This window comes from Ammospiza caudacuta, chromosome 33, assembly GCF_027887145.1.
Source record: "Ammospiza caudacuta isolate bAmmCau1 chromosome 33, bAmmCau1.pri, whole genome shotgun sequence".
NCBI lineage: Eukaryota > Metazoa > Chordata > Aves > Passeriformes > Passerellidae > Ammospiza > Ammospiza caudacuta.
In genome coordinates this window covers 2,555,814-2,577,218 of record NC_080625.1, presented here as the reverse complement: position 1 = coordinate 2,577,218, position 21,405 = coordinate 2,555,814, and the positions used below count along the sequence as shown (strand labels likewise).

The 21,405-nt window shown below is 54.7% G+C and overlaps 1 protein-coding gene and 1 pseudogene across 1 annotated transcript; both read left to right on the top strand.

The window, feature by feature from the left end:
- The window catches only part of LOC131570213 (uncharacterized), a 1,483,036-nt pseudogene that overhangs the window by 1,020,893 nt on the left and 440,738 nt on the right, over positions 1-21,405 (top strand).
- Positions 8,730-11,187, top strand: LOC131570282 (class II histocompatibility antigen, B-L beta chain-like). Its single transcript, XM_058822647.1, has 4 exons — positions 8,730-8,814; positions 9,289-9,558; positions 10,264-10,548; positions 11,153-11,187. Exons 1-4 carry the CDS (start codon positions 8,730-8,732, stop codon positions 11,185-11,187), a joined length of 675 nt encoding a protein of 224 aa, XP_058678630.1.

Sequence of the window (21,405 nt, the reverse complement as noted above, 5' to 3'; positions counted from 1 at the left end):
TCGTCACCCGAGACGTCACAAGGGATTGAGCCCGCCCCCGCCTGCGCTCTACTCTCTGCGCATGCGTGCTCTGTGAGCTGCTCCCTGTCTCTCCCGAGCTGATGTCACTCTCCCCCTCCAGTTCCACCTCCGAGGTTTCTTCCCCTCGGTCCGTCCCTGACTCTGTCTCCTCCCCCTCTGACGTTGTGTCCACTCCCGCCAGTGTGTGTACAGCCCGCCCCCCCGCCGGCACCCGGGTTCGCTCCGCGATCCGAGCCGACCTCCGCACCGGGTCTGACGTCACAACCGCGCGCCTCCCGCGTCTCACTACGGTGGCCCTTTGGGGCTGCGCATTTTCCCCCATTTCGCCGCCCGTGTTTACCGCCTCCGCGCTGGTTTGTGACTCTCGCCCCCGGTTTTTGCGAATTTTGCTCCCCGCGCGTTTTTCTGCTACCCTGCCTGTTGGGGCGGCCGCCACCCCCGGCGCTGTGCTGACAAAAGCCGCGCCTGCACTTGCGTCTCCCTTCTCTGTCTCTTCACCCGCGCTCCCCGCCAGCTCCGTCGCTGCCGCGCCGTGCCCCCCGCGAGGAAGCGCCTCCCCCCCCGATCCCTTCTCTTCCCCCTGCACCCCCCCCTCCGATCCTGACTCCCTTGTACTCTCCAGAGTTTCAGGATGCTTTAGGAGCTTCCTGGGGTTTCTGGGTTTTGGGACCGGGGGCTTTAATATTATTTCCTGCTCTCTTTTCTCGAGAGCCCTTTCCCCTGGCTTCTTGAGGCCAGAAATTTTTTCTCCTGGAGCATTGCCCCCCACCCTCCTTTGAGGATGCCGCAACTTTTTGTTGCTCTCCCAGTCTTTTCGACTGTGCCGAGAGATGCCTTTCTGGCATCAATCTTGCCGGCGAAAGCAGCTTTAACGCTGTCTCGTCTTTTTTTTTTTTTTTAAGAAATATAAGTATCTATTAATTTCCTGCCAAAACCCCACTTCGAATAGCAGGCATGTTTCGGCCAGTGGGTAATTAAGCCTTGCCCACAACAACAGCTGTTTTAATTCTTTTCTTGGGATCCCTTCTGTATATGCTTGAGCCACGCCTTGTAAGGCGGACAAAATTTGTTTTTGCTCCTGGGACAGTGTACCCCCCATATTCTTATTTTTTGGCCTTCTCACCGACTCTGTCGTCAGAGCTGTCCGGAGGCTCCTGTCTCTGTCCAGCAGGTCACAGGAGAAGGATCCAGAGGCGCCTTCTGGTTCCGATCCGGGCTGCTCTACGAACTGCCTTCGGCAGAAGCTGAGAGATGGAATTCTCAGTGACTGCTGTTTTTTTGCAGACTCTTCTGGCTGTTTTTTTTTTCTTTTCTTCTTTCTTCTTTTCCTTTTTTTTTTTTTTCTCAGGCTTCTCTCCTCAGGAGCTGCCCTCTCGGCTCTTCAGCTCTTCAGCTCTTCAGCTCTTCAGGGCTGATCCCCCCCCGAAAGGGTTGGTGGGGGGTGCCCACGCAGCGAACGCCACTTGTAGGGTTTTCTGTGTTGCTGTTTAGGTGGCCTGGAAAGGCCCAGGGATGGCCTTGGAGAGCCGACGCTTCAAATGACAAGGAGAGACTTCTGATCTTGTCTCGGTCTTGGTGTTTATTAATTGTTTATCTAAAAGATTTTCTTTCAGCCCGACAGAGGTCTGCACAGCAAGTCAGCCATGGGCACACTGCGAGCCCCCTGGGTGGTCACACAGTTACGTATACAATATTTATTATTTCTCCCCAATACCTTCTACCCTTATTAACCGGTGCACTTTTAGTAATGACCAATCCCAAAGTGCCACCACCACCACAGAAGATGGAGGCCAAGAAGAAGAAGAAGAAGGACAGGACACGCCCCAATTCCTCCATCTTACTTCTTTAGACCCCCCTGTACCAAAATCCTAAACCCTGTGTTTTACACTTTAACTAACTTATCCCTTCACCATTCACCCAGTGAATTCCTCCCAGTCTTCATACAGGTCTCATCTCCTGTGTAGGATCAAAATCCTGCCACCAGACACTTCTGGCAACATTCCAGGATTCCCGAGCCCCCCAAGGGTGGTCTCAGCCTCTCTGCACCTCCATCCTGAGGTGCTGAGATCCCACAAGCTTCCCAGAGGAGCAGCTCTGGTTTTTAACCCCTGTGTGTTCTCAGAGGTGTCTCCGAACCTCAGTGGCTACATCAGGTGCCAATATTAAAATCTGAGCACCTATTGGTAACCACAGCATATCCCAAAAAAAAAAAACCTACTTCCTGTCAGTGAAACCACGACAAAATTGTACTCTATCAAAATCAGTGTGATTAAGAAAAATTTGTAGAAGTCAATACATAATAGCAAAAGCCAACACTACCCAATTATTTATAACAGACCCAGGGGAGGTTTTTCCCTTGCATGGAGCGCTTGTGCCTTCCCTGGGCCCCTTCTGCCCTCGTGCAGAGCCGGTGGCATTTTCCAGCACACCCAGTTTGTAACCAAGAGCCGGGTGCAGCCAAGAAGGCTCCAAGCGCCTCCTTCCAGGCTGACTCTGCAGGGGCCGAGGCTGCTCTGGGCTCTGCCAGGGCTCTGCTGGGGCTCAGCTCTGGGCCAGGCTGGGCCCGCTCTCCCCTCACATTGCTCCGGGAGCTGAGGCACAGCGGGAGGAGGAACGGACACGGCAAGGCAGTTGAGGGTTAAGAGAGTTTTTATTCAAACAACTGCCATAACAAACAGGCTGTCCTAACTACCATAACTAACTACTAGTGCTAACTACCATAACTAACTAGTTGTCCTGACTACTGTAACTGAAAGCTGTCCTCAAGTGCTTCATCTCCTCCGCTTCTCCCTCAGTTGCTTTGCTGCAGTGATCAGAGGGGTCAGGCTGGAGAGAGGCTTGGCTGATGATAAAAATGGGTGCTGCCCAAAGGATAAAGAGGAAAGAAATGAACTGTTACTTTCCAGAGTCAAGTTCCTCACAGGCTCTCTTGCAACAGGACAAAGGGAAATGCTTTGAAACTCAGGAGAGGGAAGCAGGCTCAGATTAGATCTAAGGAAGAATTTTTTAACCAGGAGAGTGGGGAAACACTGACAGAAGGTGCCCAGAGATGTGGGAGGTGCCTCCTCCCTGGAAACATCCAAGCTCAGGTCAGGCAGGGCTCTGGGCCCCCTGAGCTGCTTGAAGATGTCCCTGCTCGCTGTGAGGCACCAGGCACAGATGAACTCCAAAGGAGCCTGCCAAGCCACAGCAGGCGAGGATTCTGCTTGCTCTGCGTGTGGAACGCAGCCAGACTGGAGACTGTCAGAGGGGGCCCCACAAGAAAACCCCTCCCTGGCGCTGCTGCTTCCCCTGCAGCCCCTGGCCCTCAGCTGCAGCAGCTCCTGGGCAGCCCAGCGCCGCTCCTCGTCCGGCTCCGGGCTGCACTCGAGGCAGTCCCGCAGCAGAGCCGACAGGCGCCGGGGCTCCTGCAGCTGCGGGGTCCCGTTCTGCCGGATCAGAGCGCGAGCCTGCAGGGAAAGCAAACTCAGCGCTCTGCCAGCTCCCTTCACACCCACACGGGCTCACATCCACCCCGGGGCCTCAGCTCCACCTCCAGGGGCACTTTCCTTCCTGCCACAGATGCTGCTCAGAGCTCATTTTGCTATGCCAGCCAAAAAACCCAAACCCTGGGGCTGCCACAGCCACTGCAACATCCAAATGATCTCGCCTTGAGAGCCAGTTTCATTGGCTGACTCTGTCAGTAGGAACCTCCATCAGAAATAGCACATTTTGCTTCTCCAAATGGGGACACCAGCTTTACAGGCCATTTTCCAGAGTCAGTGTGCTCTGCCTGTGTTATTTCAGAGGATTCTTACATCAAGGTCATCTCTGCAGTGCCACTGACACTCAAGTAAATGCATTCCTGATGCCCCATCCCAGAAACTGCCAGGCAAGAAACAGGAGGGTTGTGATGCTGAAAGCTCAGGCTTGGTGACCCAGTGAAAGTAGCTTGGACTAGGAAAGAAATATGTTAGACTATGGGGATGTTAAACAATCATCTTCATGTTCTCAACAAGTTTCCCAGTGAGAAGAATCAGGGGGGAGATCATCTTGCAAAATGTCTTTTAGAAGCTCCTGCAGAAACCTTGTTGTGTTTGGGGCTGGGATTTGGGGTTGGTGTGGGGTTTTCTTGCAAGGTAACATTAGACCTGATGCACTTGCTTCACATTTCCACGTCATCCTCACAGCCAGATGAGCTGCAACAACATAAATCCCAACGCAAATTGTTGCTGGAGACTGAAGAATATTCATCTGTGTTGAGGCTGGAGTCCTCTGGGAATTCCCTTCCCATGTGCAGAAACCTCCAGCTGCTGCTCCCAGTGCAGGGTCCCCCTGTGCTCACAGGCCTCTGCAGCCACTGGAGAATTTGCCTCTTACCATGGCCGCCGTTTCCCTGAAGTAAGGAGGTTCTCTATCCACCATCCCGATGGTCACAGTGCCAAAGGCCCAGATGTCCACCTTGGGGCCATAAGGAGATCTGGTCACAACTTCTGGGGCCATCCAGTGAGCAGTGCCCACCATGGAGCTGCACTGGTCCTGCTCAGGGCTGAGCTGAGAGCAGAGGCCAAAATCAGCTGAGGACAGAAACAAACCCTGTCAAAGGCAGCTGGAATGAGGAGACCAAGCACCAAGATTCCCCACTCTCAGTCTGAGAGTGCAGTAGTGAAGTCAGCTGGAAAAGCCCTCAGGGCTGTAGCCAAGGAAAGATGGAACTGGACCCTTTAAGAAACCCTCAGCTTTCATGCAGTGGCTTTTGCTGATTCCCTTGGAGCTTTAGATTCCCACTGCTGCCCCTCTGGCAGGGCCACAGGCAGAGCAAAGGCACTGCTGGCACCCTGCTCCTCTCCTGAGCTCTCTGCAGGGGCAGCCGCTCTCAGCTGGCAGCAGGGGCCGGGCAGTGCCCCCAGCAGCCCTTGTGGGGCTCTGGCCCTCCCTGGGAAGCAGCCCCACACCCGCAGCCCGGGAGCGCCGTGCCTGGCCAGGAACACCCACCCAGCCTGACAGAGCCGTCCGTGCCCAGGAGGATGTTGGAGCTCTTCAGATCCCTGTGGATCACCTGCTTGGAATGGAGGAAATCCAGGCCCTGCACACACTGAGAGAGAACAACGTGGTAAATAGGTGTGATTCATGCTGATAAAATTGAAACAGTAATCAATATTGATACACTAATTAATATTTGGAAATTATAAAACAGTTAAAAGTTGTAATGCCAAAGAAGGAAGGGAGAGGAGGGGCTCTACCCCCCTCTCCTGGCAGATGTTCAAGGATAGGAGGAAAAAGAAAGAGATAACAGTTACTAAAAATTAACTGAGAGAAGTGAACATCTGGTTGGGTCAAAGGAAAATGCCCGCTATAAGAGATTTATTGCTTTGATGCTAAAATGTAGTAATATCTTAGTTTTGGCTTACATTGTACTGGCTTGGTGTGCATGTGTAACCCAAAGGTGAATTAAAGGACAATGAAGAAGACTATAGGGCCTTCATCAGTGACGACCCCCAAAGACTTGTGTGCCACCAAACCGAGTGGTGGCGCATGCGTGGTAAAGGTGGTGAGGAGGGTGGAGACAGAAAAGTGACGAACCAAAAATAGGAGGAGATGGCATTGACACATGGCATATAAGGGGCGACTTTCACTTGGCAAACTTGTACGTGAAGTGGCAAGGGTCATTGAACCCTGCCCTCCGTACCCCGCGGTTGTTTTAGCTTATGCGCTATTATTTGAACCATATTATCCCTTATTTATATATTTGCTAAACTATTTAATTAAAATTGCTGCTACCTTAAATATTGTTTGGGGTTTTTTTATGATGGGATAATTGGGCAAACATAACACCTGCAAGCACAGAAGGACACCTTCTGGGCTGGCTGCTGAGAATGCCTCGGGCAGGAGGATCCTCCGGCAACGAGCCCAGAGCCACTCTGGGCACTGAGGCCTCCGTGTCCCACAGCAACGGGAACACCACGGGGACGTGGCGCTGTTCCTGTGACATCCCAGCAGCAGCTCATGTAGAAACTGCCTGGAAGGTTCTCCTGTGTCACCAAGGAGCACAAAGAACCCTCCCAGGGCACAGCCTATGGCCCAAAGGGTGCAAGAGGAACTCGCAAAATGCAGCAAACAAGGACATCCCATAGCCCAGCCTGAACACTGAGGAGGAACAAGGACGGCACCAAACCAAAGGAAACGTGACCTTTAGTCACTGATGCTTCTGACTAAAAGCAGCAAGCCTTGTTCCGTCTGGGATCTTTGTTCTAGTTCTAAAAACGAGCAAGGTTCCCCACTCTAAATACACAGAAGGCAGGAACTGGGGAGGAGGTGGGGTTAGGAAGGAGGAGGAGGAGAGAGAGAGGGAAAGGAGGAGCAGGAACAGGAGGAGCAGGAACAGGAACAGGAGGAACAGGAGGTTCCAGTGCCCCCTGTGGCCGCAGCCGCGGGACCATCGCCCCCAGCTCGTCCTGCAGGTGGGCGGGGAGGGGGAGCTCGTCCCAAATCCATCGGGGGGTCCCGGTGAGGGTTTTTTATTGGGGTGTGTTTGGAGCTCGCAGATTGTGAAATTGACCCCAAGTATCATCTGGTGTCCCTGGGAGGTTTTTTTCTCTGTGTGTGTAGGTTTGGATCTTGCAGGAGCCCAAAGCTGAGCCGCTTGGGGGATCTTTGGGGGCCCACGTGGCCATTGCCCAGTATGGGCAGGGGAGGACATTGGTCCTGGGGACCCCCGGGAGAGCAGAGGAGGGGAACCCCTGGGACCCCCAGAGTAGGGAGAGCAGAGAGGGGCGATCCCAGAGCTGGGGGACCCCGGCAGACTGGAAAGGGTGGGAGCCTGGAGAGGAGGGACCCCTGGGATCCCTGGGATGTCAAAGTAGAACATCAGGGTAGAAGGGACCCCATGGACCCCCAAAAGCCCCTGGATCATCCCTAAGCAGGACGCCGGAGAATGAAGAACCCCTGGAACCACTGGACCCCCATGATCCCAAGGAAAGGAAACCTGTGGAACCCCAAAAGTGGAGAGATCAGCAATAGGGAACTCCTGGGAGAGTTTTTTTTGGGCTGAATCTTGATATGTGGAGCTTTTCATGGACACAAGACTCCTGCTGAGTTCCAGAGATGGACCTGGCCAGGAGGAGCCGCTACTCCAAGGTGCTCCCACCTTGGTTTCCCCCAAACCAGGGTCTGTCATTCCCAAGCTGTGGCAAGATGGAGGAGGAGGAAAAGCCCCAGAGATCCCTCACGAGGAGGGGCTGCAAACTCAGCCCAGGGAGGTGTGGGGAGGAAAGAGCCCCCCTGAGCCAGGAAGGCGGCCAGAGATGCAGCCAGAGCTCAGAGCTGGTGGAGAAGCCTCATGGCAGAGAGAAGTCCCACAAGTGCTTGGAATGTGGGAAGGGTTTCAGCTCCAGCTCCACCCTGAAGGAACACCTGAACATCCACACTGGGGAGAGTGTGGTAGTCAGGGAGAGGCGCTGCGGAAGATGTCGCGATGTCACGGAAAGCCAGGACCCTCTGTTCCCCATAGATAAGACCCTCAGTTACTCACAGATAAGAAACTAACAGTAGGAATGTTGCCCCACTGAAACCAGTAACTTTCCACTCCTTACCCAGTACTTTTCCATTCCCTACTAACCATAGGTAAGAAGGACAAACCCCTTTTTGACGTAGAGACCCCCAAGACTATAAGACCCCAGAAGAAGAAGTAATAAACGCCATTTGACCGTCCACCACATTGGTGTCTGCGTGTGTCATTGGCCCGAACGGCCCTGGAGAGTGGGCTGTCGAGCTGTACCTCAGAACCAGGTCGCCTGCCTTGGTATAGAAGGCAACAGGAGAGGCCCTGGGAGTGTGGGGAATGTGGGAAGAGCTTCAGTGGGACCTCTGACCTCAGCAAGTACCACAAGATCCCCACTGGGGAATGGCCCTAGGAGTGTTCGGAATGTCAGAAGAGCTTCAGGTGGGATTCAGAGATCGTCACTCACCAGCACTTCCACACCAGGGAGAGGCCCTGCGAGTGTCCCGAGTGTAGGAAGAGCTCCGTGCATTGCTCCAGCTCCATCCCCATGGGAGAATCTGCCCTGGATGATCCCCAGTGACTCCCGTTGGGCAGAGCCCTGGTGACCCCTGTTCTGGCTGATCCATGTTGGGCAGGGGGAAGGTGTTGGAGAGATTTCTTTCCCTTCTCCTTGTGCTGCTATGATTTGGTTGGTAATAAATTCCCTCCGTGTGTCCAGGCCGGGTCTGATGTGCCCGTGCGGGATTTGCTGCGGGATCTCTCCCGGTCCTTGTTCCCAGCCAGGAACCCTCGGTTCCATTTTCTGTCCCTGTGCGGCTGCGGGGGCAGGGACAGAGCGGCTCTGGGGGTGCCTGGCATCGGGCCAGCGTCACCGCTCGCCACGGACACCCCTGAGATGCCGCGCACCTGGGCACGCATTTCTGGGCTCACCTGAGCTCCCACCTGCCCAGGCCCCAAGGTTCCCCCTGCCCAAAAAACCCCCAGCCCGGGGCTGCAGCGTCCCGGAAAAGCCTCAGCCAATGGCGGCGCAGGCAGGAGGCGGCTTAGCCAATGAGAGCTCGGGTCGTTGCCTCATCGGTTGCCGGGCAGAGCTCGTGCCCCCTCACTGCCCAGAAGCGGCGGCAGCCAATGAGAGCGCGCGGCGCTGCCGAGCCCGCCCTGCTCCGGACTGGCGCTCCCAGCGCAGCGCGGCTGCTTTGGGGCTGCTGCTCCCTGCCCGGCCCCGGCCATGGGGCGAGGGGCGGCAGCTGGGGCCCTGTTGGTGCCACTGGTGGTGCTGGGAGCCCCCCCGGCTGCGGGCGCGGAGCTCTCGGGTGAGCGGGGGTCGGGAGGCGCTGGGACAGGGGGGAAGAAGGGGGAAAAGGGGGCGAAGGGAGGAGGCCGGAACGGAGGGGGAGGAGGAAGGGACCCCCAAAGGGAGAGCGGAGGGGCTGAGGGGTGGGGGAAGGAGAGGTAGCGGTGGGAGAGGGTGGGGAAGCGGGGAAAAGCGGAGGTGGGACACCATATCTGAGCGGGAGGGGCCTGGGGATTGGGGAATTTGTGGGAAAATGGGGAAATGGCATCCCAAAGTGATTTAGGGAGCGGCCGGAGGTGGGAGGGGAGAGGATGTGGAAGGGGAAATGGGGGAAGGGCGGCAAAGAGGAAGCGGCAGCGCGGGCAGGAGTGTCCCATGGCGGCCGAGGGGCACAGGGGGTGCGGAGTGGGGATCCGGAGTGGCACCGGAGCTCTGGGGGTGCTGGGGGAGGGTGTTGGAGAGGCACCCCCCGATCTATGTTCTGCACACACAGGGGTGTTCCAAAGGATGACAAACTCCGAGTGTTACTTCATTAACGCCACGGAGAAGGTGAGGTACGTCCAGAGATCCATCTACAACCGGGATCAGTTCATAATGTTCGACAGCGACGTGGGGCACTTTGTGGGGCTCACCCCCTATGGGGAGAAGTTGGCCAAGCGCTGGAACAGCAACGCGGTATTCATGGAGGACAGACGGACTGCGGTGGACTGGTTCTGCCGGTGCTGGTACAAGAATTTTACCCCGTTCATCAGGGAGCGCCGAGGTGAGCGAGAGGCAGAGCGTGTACCCTCGGGGCCTGCCCTGCCAGTGAGCCTGGAGCCCCTCAAAATCTCCCTGGGCATCGGCCCAGAGCTCTCAGCCCTCCTTGTGCCCACCCCCGGGGTCTCCAGATCCTCCCAGTCCCTCCCAGTGCCCCCCCGGGCGTCCATTTCAGCGACCCGTAAAGTTGACGCTTGGCAACCAATGAGATCGCATCATGTTCATGACTCATCTGTTGCCAGGCGGACCCGCATCGCCGAGTGCCTCGCGCCGGACTCGACCTCCCAGTGCCGCACACTTCATTCCCAGTTCCTCCCAGTGCCACCAAGATCCCTCCCAGTGCCATTCCAGTCCCTCCAAGACCATGCCCAGTTCCTCCCCAGTCTCTCCCAGTCCATTCCCAGTCTCTTCCCAGTTCATTCACAGTTCACTCTTAGACCTCCACCCTCTCTCCCAGTTCCCCCATTCCTTCCCATCTCTCTGTGTCACCCAACTCCCTCCCAGTCTCTCCCACTCCCTCCCATCACATTCCCAATTCATCCGAGCCCATTCCCAGTCCCTCCCACCACATTCCCCAATCCATTCCCTGTCATTCCGAGTCCATTTCAGTCCGTTCCCACTCCCTCTCCAGCCCAGCCCTCCCCTCTCTCTCCCAGCGCCCCCCAGCTGATCCCAGTGTGTCCCCGCTCTCCCTCTCTCTCTCTCCCAGTGCCCCCCAGCGTGTCCATCTCGCTGGTGCCCCCCTCGAGCTCCCAGCCCGGCCCCAGCCGCCTGCTCTGCTCCGTGATGGATTTCTACCCTGCTGCCATCCAGGTGAGGTGGTTCCAGGGCCAGCAGGAGCTCTCGGAGCACGTGGTGGCCACCGACGTGGTCCCCAACGGGGACTGGACCTACCAGCTGCTGGTGCTGCTGGAAACGCCGCCCCGGCGCGGGCTCAGCTACAGCTGCCAGGTGGAGCACGTCAGCCTGGAGCAGCCCCTGAGGCGGCACTGGGGTACGGGGGAGCCCCTGGGGGCGCTGGCAGAGCCGCTGGGCTGTGCTGGGAGCCACTGGGAGGGAGCTGGAGAGAGCCGGGCTGGAAGTGGGAGAAGGGCTGGGGGCTGGGCAAGGGCTGGGAAGGGGTCTGGGGGATGCTGGAGAGGGTGGGATGGGCTTGGGAGGATCCTGGTGGGCCGTGGGAGGGAGTTTGGGGGTGCTGGGTGTGACTGGGAGGGAGTTTGGGGGCGCTGGGTGTGACTGGGAGGGATCGCAGTGAGCCCGGAGGGGCTGGAAGGAGATCGGCGATGGCAAAGCGGGGCTCGCCATGAGCTCGGTTGTGCTGGGCACAGACTGGGAGGGCTCTGGCTGAGTCCTGCTGGGGCTGCCAAGGGACTGCGAGAGGCTTTGGGGCTCCTGGGGTGCTGGGGGCAACTGGGAGGGGGCTGTGGGACGCTGAGAGGGACGGGAGGGGCTTTGGTGGCTCCTGGCCAGGACAAAAAGGGATCGGGGGGAGGTTTCAGGGCGTCCTGGCTGGGCCGGGGGCCACAGGGAGGGCGCTGGGAAGGGCTCGGGGTGTCGGTGAGAGGTTTTGGGGGTGCTGAGCCCTGCGGACCCCCCAGAGATGCCGCCGCCGCCGCCCGCAGCAAGATGCTGACGGGCATCGGGGGCTTCGTCTTGGGCTTCGTCTTCCTGGCGCTGGGGCTCGGCTTCTCCCTGCGCAAGAAGGTCAGGGCGGGTGCCGGGGGTGGCGTCCCCGCCGTGGCGGAGCGTGTGCGCTCCCGCCGGGGCCCCCAGCCCGGTGTCACCCCCTTTTCTCTGCCCACAGAGCTCCTGAGCCGGCGGCGGCCGCAGCCCCTCCCCGTGGGCTCGGGCCCGGCCGGGACCCCCGGCTCCGTCCCCGCTCCACTGATTTTGGGGGGTCCCGTGTCCCCGCCAGCCCCGCTGGCGCTCTGCCCCCGCACAGTGCCTGCTCCCAGTGCTCCCAGTAAAGCTTCCCAGTTGGGCCCGGGGCCGTTTATTGGGGGGGCAATGGGGAGGGATTTGGGCAAAGGGAGGGGGACAAATGGTGGTGGCTTGGGAGAGTCTGTCAGAATTTTCCCTCATCTGCCTCACGATTGTCATTTGAGGACCACTGAAGAGAAGACCCCCGCCCCCCATCTCCTCTGTAGGAGAAAGTCACATGTCACAAGACCCAGAGACCCCAGAGCACAGTGTTCAGTTGCTGTTTTCACAGCTGTTGTTTGCTGTGTGCTACACTGAGCCCAATGAGAAGAACGGGGCACTGTGCCCTTTGTGCAACAACAGCCTTGGAAGCTGTCCCACCTCTCGGCCTGGCTGGACTTCTCCTGAGTTTCAGGTGGTCCCCCCACAGAAGACCCTCACCTATTTTAACCCCACCAGGACAGACAGACTGAGATGTAAGGAGCCTCTCCATCAAGGACTGAGACATGGAACCCCCATGTGAAAAGGCCCCTCTGCTCCTTCCAAGGACTGGGACTGAAACCCCCAGCCCGGGGCAGGTGTGTGGGGGAGGCAAGCTGACCAAAGCGAGATGTGTGCCTGCAGGTTGTGACCGCTGGACCAAGAAGACAATGGCTCTCGCTTACTGATGAGAGCATGGACTACCTGTTACATCTATTCCTTATTGTATCTGCTTCCCCATCCTCGCAATTTCCAATAGAGTTATCATAATAAAAACCTCTGAGTTAGCGAGAGACTTCGAGATCTCCCCGACGTAACAGTGGATCCTCGACTGGACTGGACCAAAGGACTTCATCTCTATGTTTGGTAGCTCTATCCCCTCTTTCTCTCTCTCTCTCTTTTGTCTCTCTCTTCCCCCATCTTTTTCTCTCCCTTAATCCCTCTATCGCATTTCGCTGTGGTCATTCAATAAAGGTGCATTTGTTTCGATTATCATTGCAAACCCCCTTGTACCGTGTCGGTTCTTTTTGCACCCTGAGATCAAATCCACAAACCATCACAAAACCCGTCCGTGAGGACAGATCGTGACACCCCCCGAGGACCCCTCCTCAAATTCCCCTCCAAAGCCCCCCCAGCACCCCCCGCTAAAACCCGCTCAAGTTCCCCCCAGACCCTCCCCAAATCCCCCCCAAACATCCTCAAGACCCCTCCCCAAATTCCCCTCACGACCCCTCCAGGACCCCTCACCTGTCCCTGCGCCTCCTCAGCAGCTCCCGGAACCCCCCGTCCTCTCCCAGCGCCTCCCCCGCTCTCTCCAGCGCCTCCCGCAGGACCCGCCCGAGCCCGGGGCGGCTCCTGCGGGTCCCTGAGGTGGTCCCGGGGGGAGGGGAGGGGGCGCCCGCTCCATGCCCGGCCCCGGGGTCAGGGGGCGCTGCTTTGGGCTCGGCTCTGATTGGCTGGTACACACGGGGAGGGCGGGAGTTGCTGAGGGGAGACGCCCGGTGATTGGTTTGTTTCGTAGATGGTGTGCTGATTGACAGGATGGGGCAGGGGGAGGCGGGTTTTGCCGAGGGGAGGCGCCCGGTGATTGGTTGGATAAAGGCAAAGACGGCGGGACTTGCTGAGAGGAGACCCGCGGTGATTGGTTGGTTTGGGGCAGGGTCCACCGTGATTTGTTAATTTGGGAGAGGAAGGGCGGTGATTGGATGATTTGGGGTGGGGCACGTCACTATTGACTGGGAAAAGTCACGGATTTTTAAGGGAACATTCCCGGTTTTTTGGGGAAAAACTCTCAGACTTTTAAGGAAAAATTCCTGTGTTTTGCAGGAGAAACATTGACGAATTTTTTGACCCCACATGACCACAAATAACCTAAATAACCCCAAAACTCTCGAAATAAACCCCAAAGAACCTCCAACAAACCCTAAACAATACCAGAAAATGCCCCAAATAACCCAAAAAAAACCCAAACAAAAAAACCCCAAATTAAACTCAAAATTCCCCAAATGATTTCAAGTACTACTAAAAAAAGCCCATATACAATAACATTAACCCCAAGAACCCCAAGTAATTCCGAAAAAACCCAAGTAAACCCAAACAAACCCAAATACTTCCAAATAAACACAAATATTTCCAAATAACCCCAAATAAACAGAAATAAACCAAGTAAAACCCAAGATAAAGCCCAATTAGTCCATAAATAACCCCAAATAAACCCCAAACCAACCTCATAATTAAACCCAAAGAAACCTCAAGTTCCTCCCGTCCCCACCCCAAAAAAGATCCCGCGGCACTGATGACGTTCCACTTGCTGGCCGTAAACTCAGAGCACTGGCCCCACCCAGAGATTTTCAGCCAATCAGCGCCTGGCCTGACTCTGACTCATCACTTGCCAGCCACAGACCAAGGCCTCTCACTGCAGTAAATACTCAAAGACCGCGCGGGGTAATTTCCAGCCAATCAGAGCGTGTCTCGCTGATGATTCATCAGTTGCCAGGAGCGGAATTTGGTGGGGGGGGGGGGAAGGTGACCCTGGGGATGGGCTGGGGACCCCAAATTAATCCAAAATGGGGTCGGGACCCCAAAATGGAGCATGAGGGGCCTGGAGCACCCAAAACCAAACACGGGGGAGGGGACTGGGGGAATGATCAGAAAGGGGAGGGAGAGTGGGGAATAGAGGGTTGGGACCCAAAAATTGAGCTGGGAAGGGGATGGGACGCCCAAATTGAGGTGGGAGGGGAATGGGACCGCCAAATTAAGCTGGGAGGGGTATGAGATCCCAAAACTGAGCTGGGAGAGGGACGGGACACCCTAAATTGAGCTGGGATGGGGGTGGGACCCCAAACAGGGTGAAGCCAATTTTGTTCCTACGATATGTAAATGAGTTTATGGATATGCAAAGAGTCTATGAATATGCAACAGGCTGATGTCATGGGAGACAAGGACCAAGGAGCAAAGGTTGTTATGGCCACCAAGACGCCCCAGTTATTTTCGGGGACAACCCTTTAATTATTCTGGCTTGATTACATCAGCCTGTTGCATATTCATAGACCCTCATGCATAACCATACTCATTTACATATTTCATGAACTATTTTATATGGCCCATCCTTTGATTACTACTACTACTACTACTACTACTACTACTACTACTACTAACAATAATAATAATAATAAAAATAATTTGAAATTAAAGGGCTCTCAGGAAAAGATATGGGAGTAGAAAAAACAGTTCTTTATTAGGAAAAACTAAAAATACAAATGCAGTAGTACAAACAAAAAAACAACAGTGACAGAGTCAGAATCCTCTTGGAATCCAGTGAAAAAGGTTGATCCCTTGGAATCCAGTGGGAAAAGGCCTGATCCCCTGGGAATCCAGTGGAAAAGAGCTGATCGTCTTAGAATCCAGTGGGAAAACCGTGATCCTCGAGGAATTCAGTGAAAAATGAGGGTGATCCATTGGAATCCAGTAGGAATAGGGATGATCCTTTGGGAATCCATTTCTTACCACCCAAAGACAGGGCAAAGGCAGGGCCGTGGAGTTATTATAGGGTATCCCAAGGGTGGAGTTGGGGTCTGGGTCAGGGGAGGAGTTCTTAGCTACACAAGAAGGGTGACATTGAATTCCTTCCTCTTAGCAACAGCAGCACTCCACACAGAAAACGTCCCCAAATCCTAAATTCCCTCTAAAACAATTGAGAAATTATGGAACTTCAGATATATTCAATCAATTTCCTTCATTTAACCCAGTTTTGGGTGTTTTTAAAGGATGAAGATGAAGCAGAGGAAAATTAAGGCCAAACCAAAAGTCTAAGCAGCCAGGTGTGTTCCCAACATGGATCACAGGGAATGTGAGTGACCTGGGCTGTGCCCAAAGTGCCTCTTCCAGTGGGGGGTGGAGCTGGAGCAGCGCACGAAGCTCTGCCCGCACTCGGGGCACTCGCAGGGCTTCCCTTAGTGGTGCCTCCGTTGGTGTTGGGTCAAGTGAGAGCTCTGTGAGAAGCTCTTCCCACACTGGGGACACTCGTAGGGCCTCTCCCCAGTGTGGATGCGCCGGTGGGTGACGAGGGTGGAGTTGTGCTTGAATCCCTTTCCGCAGTCAGGGCAGCGGAAGGGCCTCTCCTCTGTGTGAATCTGATAGTGCTGGAGGAGAACGAAGCTGGTCTTAAACCTCTTCCCACACTTGGAACACTCATAGGGCCTCTCCCCAGTGTGGATCCTCTGGTGCATGATCAGGCTGGAGCTCTCTCTGAAGCACATCCCACACTCAGAACACTTATACGGCCTTTCTCCAGTGTGGATCCTCTGGTGCTTCATCAGGCTGGAGCTCCGGCTGAAGCTCTTCCCACACTCCCCACACTCATAGGGCCGTTCCCCAGTGTGGATCCTCTGGTGCTTGATCAGTTCGGAGTTCCACCTGAAGCTCTTCCCACACTCCACGCACGTGTGGGGCTTCTCCCCATCATGGAGCTGCTCATGGAGCACCAGCTCCGAGCTCTGGCTCCGTCTCCGGCCGCCTTCCCGGCCCAGGCTGGCTCTTTCCCCCTCAGATCCCCGCCAGCTGCGTTTGCAGCCCCTCCTGGTGCGGCATCTCCAGGGCTTTTCCTCCCCGTTGTCTTCCTGCGCCGTGGAGCCGCTCAAAACGGCCTCTTCCCCCAGGTTCTGCTGCGAGCATTTGTCCTCCCTGCTCTCCATGCTCAGCTCCTGCTCTGGGGGAGGAAGGACAAGGACAGGATGGGATTTGCCTCCGTGCCACAGGCAAGGGCAAGGAGATCCCGCCACGGCTGAGCTGCAGCCGGGGCCATGCTGGGCTGGGAGATGGAGCAGCACAGAGGGGAAAGGGGCACTCATCGCCAGCTTGGGGCTGTGCACAAACCACCAACAGGACTGGACTGCTAGGAATGCATCCTGAGCTGTGTTATTTTCCAACCATCTGTCTCATTACTTGGTTATGACAATGCGAAGATGCCTGTAGCTCACTTCACAGGTAGCAGACAAAAGACTTCATGTTCAAACTTACTTTAAAAGGTTTTTGACCAATCACACAAAGCAAAAGCATATTGACAGTAGTTCTATCCAAGCACTATAAGCACATTGAGGGTTAAAAAAATGCTTGCTTATTTCAAGTACAATACCTGCTTGTAAGCCTTAAAAAACAATGCACAGAGCTCCAGTATTAAGCTTGGAACTTCCTAATATCTTGCTAGATATACTTTTCCGCAGGTTAGGGAGTTATTCTAGATAAGTGTTAATGCACAGACCATTGTTCTATTTCTCCTTACTTGCTACTTCTTATATAATTTTTCTGCTGATCAATCTATTGGCTGCTACAAAGCTCAAATCAGTTCTACTGTCTCTGAGGTTTGTCTTGTGCAGCTTTCTCAAAACCATCTGATTTCAAGCATTCCAGACACACTGACTTCCTCCTCACCTACCTCATTGTCCTGGGGCATCTTCCTCCTCCTCGCAGCCTCCCAGGAGTTGGCAATGGGAAATCCTGGTTTGGGGAAAACAAGGGATGAGCACATTGAGTTTGAAGGTGCCTCTGCCCAAGTCCATCTCTACAAGTCACTGGAACTCTGGGCTCCAGAAAAACCTCCCAAACACCCAGATTCAGCCCTGAAAAAGCCTCCCAGGAGTTCCCCGTCCCTGGCCCTCTTCTCTGGTGTTCAGGAGGTTCCCCCCTGTCCCAGCTGTTGGGGGTCACGCTTGGATTGGGGGTCCCCATTCTCCTCGGTGCCCGCCCTGCCCAGGCTGCTGGCAGTCCCACCAATGCCAAAAGCTCCCCCCGCTTCGCTCTGCCTATTTCGGGATGCTGGGGCTGTTTGGGCTCCCGGGCTCCCTTCTCCCCTCATTCTCTGCTCTGGGCTGCAGTGGCTCCAAGGAGTCCCCCCTGCCCCTCTCCAGGCTCTTGAGGCTCCCGCCAATGGCGGCGCTCCCCCCTCTCTGGGCTCCCCACTTTGGGCTCCTGGGGGACACAGGGCTCTGCTCCTCCAGGCTGCCTCTGCCGGCAGCCACCACCGCCACCCCCCAATGTACCCCCGAGGGGCCTTTCCTGCTCAGCCTTGGACTTCTTCATTCTCCAAACATCCCCCCAAAAACCCCAACCCAGGGACCCGCAGGGATATCCGGCCAAGCTCCCCCTCCTCGCTCATGGGTGCGACTGGGGGGACAATGATCCCACAGGTGGGGGCTGCGAATTCAGGCAGGGATCGACAGCGTGGTTCCCTACCTCGGCTCAGCCTCCATCTGCCTTTGTCCCTCAGCTTCCACCCGCTCCTTCTCTTCCTTCCCCCCTCCTCCTCCCCCTCTGTCTTACCCCCACCTCCTTCTCCTCTTCCATCCCTCCCCTTCCATCCCATCTCCTCCTCCTCCCTAACCCCACCTCCTTCTCCTCCTTCCATTGCTGCTCTCTGCCTTCATCCCTCCTCTTCCATCCCTCCCCCTGCTCCTCCTCCCTAACCCCACCTCCTCCTCCCCCTTTGTAATGAGTTAATGTCTTAGTTTGTCCATCAAGTTGCTAAAGACTATGAAAAGGTGAAAAGCCAATAATAGAAAAACCGCAATGAAAGATGTAACAAGCTAGAACGTTCCAAGATGAATATAACGGGCTAATATACTGCAAAATAAATGTCATAAGGCTTAAACTGCAAAATGTCATAAGGCTTAAACTGCTAATATGTTGAAAGGCTAAATAAGCAATGTGTAACTATACATAGCTATGTGCCTATTGCTAGCCGAGGAGGAAGGGGCAAGGCCCTTGACATGGGTAGCGGGCCTGCTATGATTGATAGCACAATATTTGCTTATCTGCTCAGTAAGCTTAAAGTTCCAGGAACCAGACCAACCATACCAACTAAGGAAAGGTTGACTGTGGGGCAAGAAGTGAAAGACTACCAGCCTTCATCCTCAGACCACCGGAAGGCAGACTACGACCGCCTAACAACAGGAGGAGAATGCACAGAGTACTACCCTGAAAGACACGCCAACCCGGAAGCAGGACTGTATACAAACCCCACGAAATACCAGAAGCGGGCGGCAGTTGGCGGAGCGGAGACTCCCCTGTCACCCAGCGCTGATTTGCTTTTTGCCTTGCTTGCTGTAATCAATAAAAATTCTTAATCTGATTATACTCACTCGGCAGATTGTCCACTCCAATTTATAACACCCTTCATCCCTGCCCTTCCCTCCCTCCTCCTCCTCCCCCAGCAGCAGCCACACCCCGTTCCCGCAGCCCTCGCAGCCGCGGCAGGAGCGGGGATGGAGCCGGGACAGGTCGGGATGGGCAGCGCGGGGCTCTCGGCTGCTCCCAGCCACTGCGGGCGGGGGGAACCCGGCCCGGGCCAAAGGAGAGGCAAACTGGGCAAACTGGGGGCTGCACATCCAAACTGGGCATTGCTGGGGACCCTGCCTGGGCACTGCCAGCCCTTGGGGCTCCTCTCGGCACATCCGCCAGGGGGGAACGCACACAGGGCTGGGGGATCCCAGCAGTGGCAGCACTGCCAGGGACTGGGCTGCACTGGGATCGTACTGGGAGTGACTGGGAGTGCACTGGGCTTGTACAGATATCATACTGGGATCATACTGAGACTGTACTGGCTCTGTACTGACACCATACTGGGATCATACTGGGATCGTGATGGGACTGTACTGGGTTTGTATTGACATTATTCTGGGATCATATTGCCATGCCAGGGCAGAGTGTGATCGCACTGATGGACACTGGGATCATACTGGGAGTGAGCAGGAGCCTGCAGGAGGCAACCGAGACCATGTTAGGGGCAAATGGGATATACTGGGAGTGACTGGGATTATGCTGAGGATGACTGGGAGCAGCTGTGAGTAACTGGGATCATGGTGGGAGCAACTGGGAAGAACAGGGAGTGACTGGGTGCATGCTGGCGGCGACTGGAAACTGCTGGGCTTGTACTGGGATGAACTGGGATCATACTGGTGGTGACTGGGATCATACTGGCAGTGAGTGCCACAACTCTGAGGCTGACTGGGAGTGCCTAGGAGCAAATGGGATCATACTGGAAGGAACTGGAAAGATGGTGGAGGGAACTGGGGTACCCTGGGAGATACTGGGAGTGACTGGAAGGAAAGTGAGGGTGAAAGAGAGGAACTGGAACCATGCAGAGCAAAACTGGTTTATTCTGGCAGAGACTGGGAGCACACTGGGCTCATATTTGGATCATACTGGGAGTGACTGGACTAATACTGGGAGGAACTGAGTGTCACAGTGAGCACTCCCTGCACATCATCCCCCATACTGGGCCTGACTGGGAGCAACTGGCATCATACTGGGACTCACTGAGTTGATTGAGGAAGCAACTGGAACCGTGCTGGTGGCAGCTGGGACCAAACTGAGAGAGACTGGAAGTAAGTGGGATTATACTTGTAAAAAATGCATATTTTGTGATTGGGTTATCCCAAATATTAAAATGAATATTATATGTCTTGTGTTAGAAAGTAGTGCTGTATTAACTCTCTTAATTAGTGAGTTGAATATGGTTTTAGGTTATTAAAAAATGTTAAAATACAAACTATGCTTGGTAAGAGGCTTTTTTTAAAGAAAGGACTTGCAGCAAGATAGCAGCCACAGGATACCTAAATCTTTCAGAGAAAAAGAATTTATTGCTCTCTTATCAGAAGAAATGAACTTCTTCCTGCCTCGAAGGCACTGTTAGGATTCAGAGGCAGAAGCTGGCACTGACCAGACAGAATCCCGTGTTTGAATGGAATTTATGCATCATGTATGAAGTGTATGAATATTCAACAGGCTATTGTTTTTAATGGTTAATCCTGTGTTAACAGGTGTCCTTTTTCAGGCTTGTGCTGCCCAGAAAAAGGTACCCGGACATCCGTAACTCTTGGTATTTATTGTCTCATATTGTCCGAATTCGATTTCTCCAAACTGTGATGACTCTAATTGTATTACTATTTTTCATACCCATTTTATTACTATTATGGTTTTAAAATTTTAAAAGCAAGTGATTGGCGTTTTTCACAATTTGGTAGCAGAGGATGGTTACTAACACCTCGCTGCCGGTGCTTTAGGAGAGTCAGAGTGGGGAAGGCGCGCCCGGCCCCATTGGCAGCCTCGCTCTGTCTCCCCTGGGGTGACCGACAGACGCAGGTTATGGTGGACAAAAGGAGACAACAAAACAAAGAGAAGGGAAAAGGCTCCCTACCCGTGGTAATTGGCCCCCTAAGAGTAGTAATGTGCACAAAGAACCCGGGAAGGAAAAGGGATTGGTAAGTATTTCTCAGGGGGGCAGGTACAGGGGGATGAATGTGTGTGAATGAGAGGAGGGCTGGTTGTCCCAGACCTGCCAAGTGAGTGCTGGAGTCTCCCACGCTGCGTTTCGGACTTTCTGCGGTAAGTGGCCAGGAGAGAGACGAAGTGAATGTTAACAGGAGTGAGAATCCCCCCGGGTAACTGGGACTGGGTCCCAGAGAGGGGCTGGACCCCACGGAGGAAGGGAGCAGAGGAGTTTCTGAGCCCAATCCACTAGGAAACGGGACAAAAAGGGAACCCTAAAAATTCTGCTGGTTTGAGGTATAAGAGTGCCCAAGAACATCCAGAATTAAAACCTGCCGGGTTGAGGAATTAACATTCCAAGAGCATCCTGGGTTGTGCAAAATTCTGCCGGATCGAGGATATGCTCAAGAGCATCTGGGGTTGGGCAGCACAGCTGGGTTGAGGGATATCCAAGAGCACAGGGACTGGCCAGAAACACCTAAACTTGTAATAGGTGATGTGAAAGTGTATGGTAGAGATAATTAAAGCTATTAATGTATAAAATATTGTAAACTCCACACTAAGTCTCTTGACCATCCTTGTAGGGAGCAGTGTCATATTCATATACATCTAGTTCCTGGACTCGGCTGAGATAAACATCGGGGTTTTTAATGAAAGAATAGAAGCTTCCAGGGCGATAATCACTGGC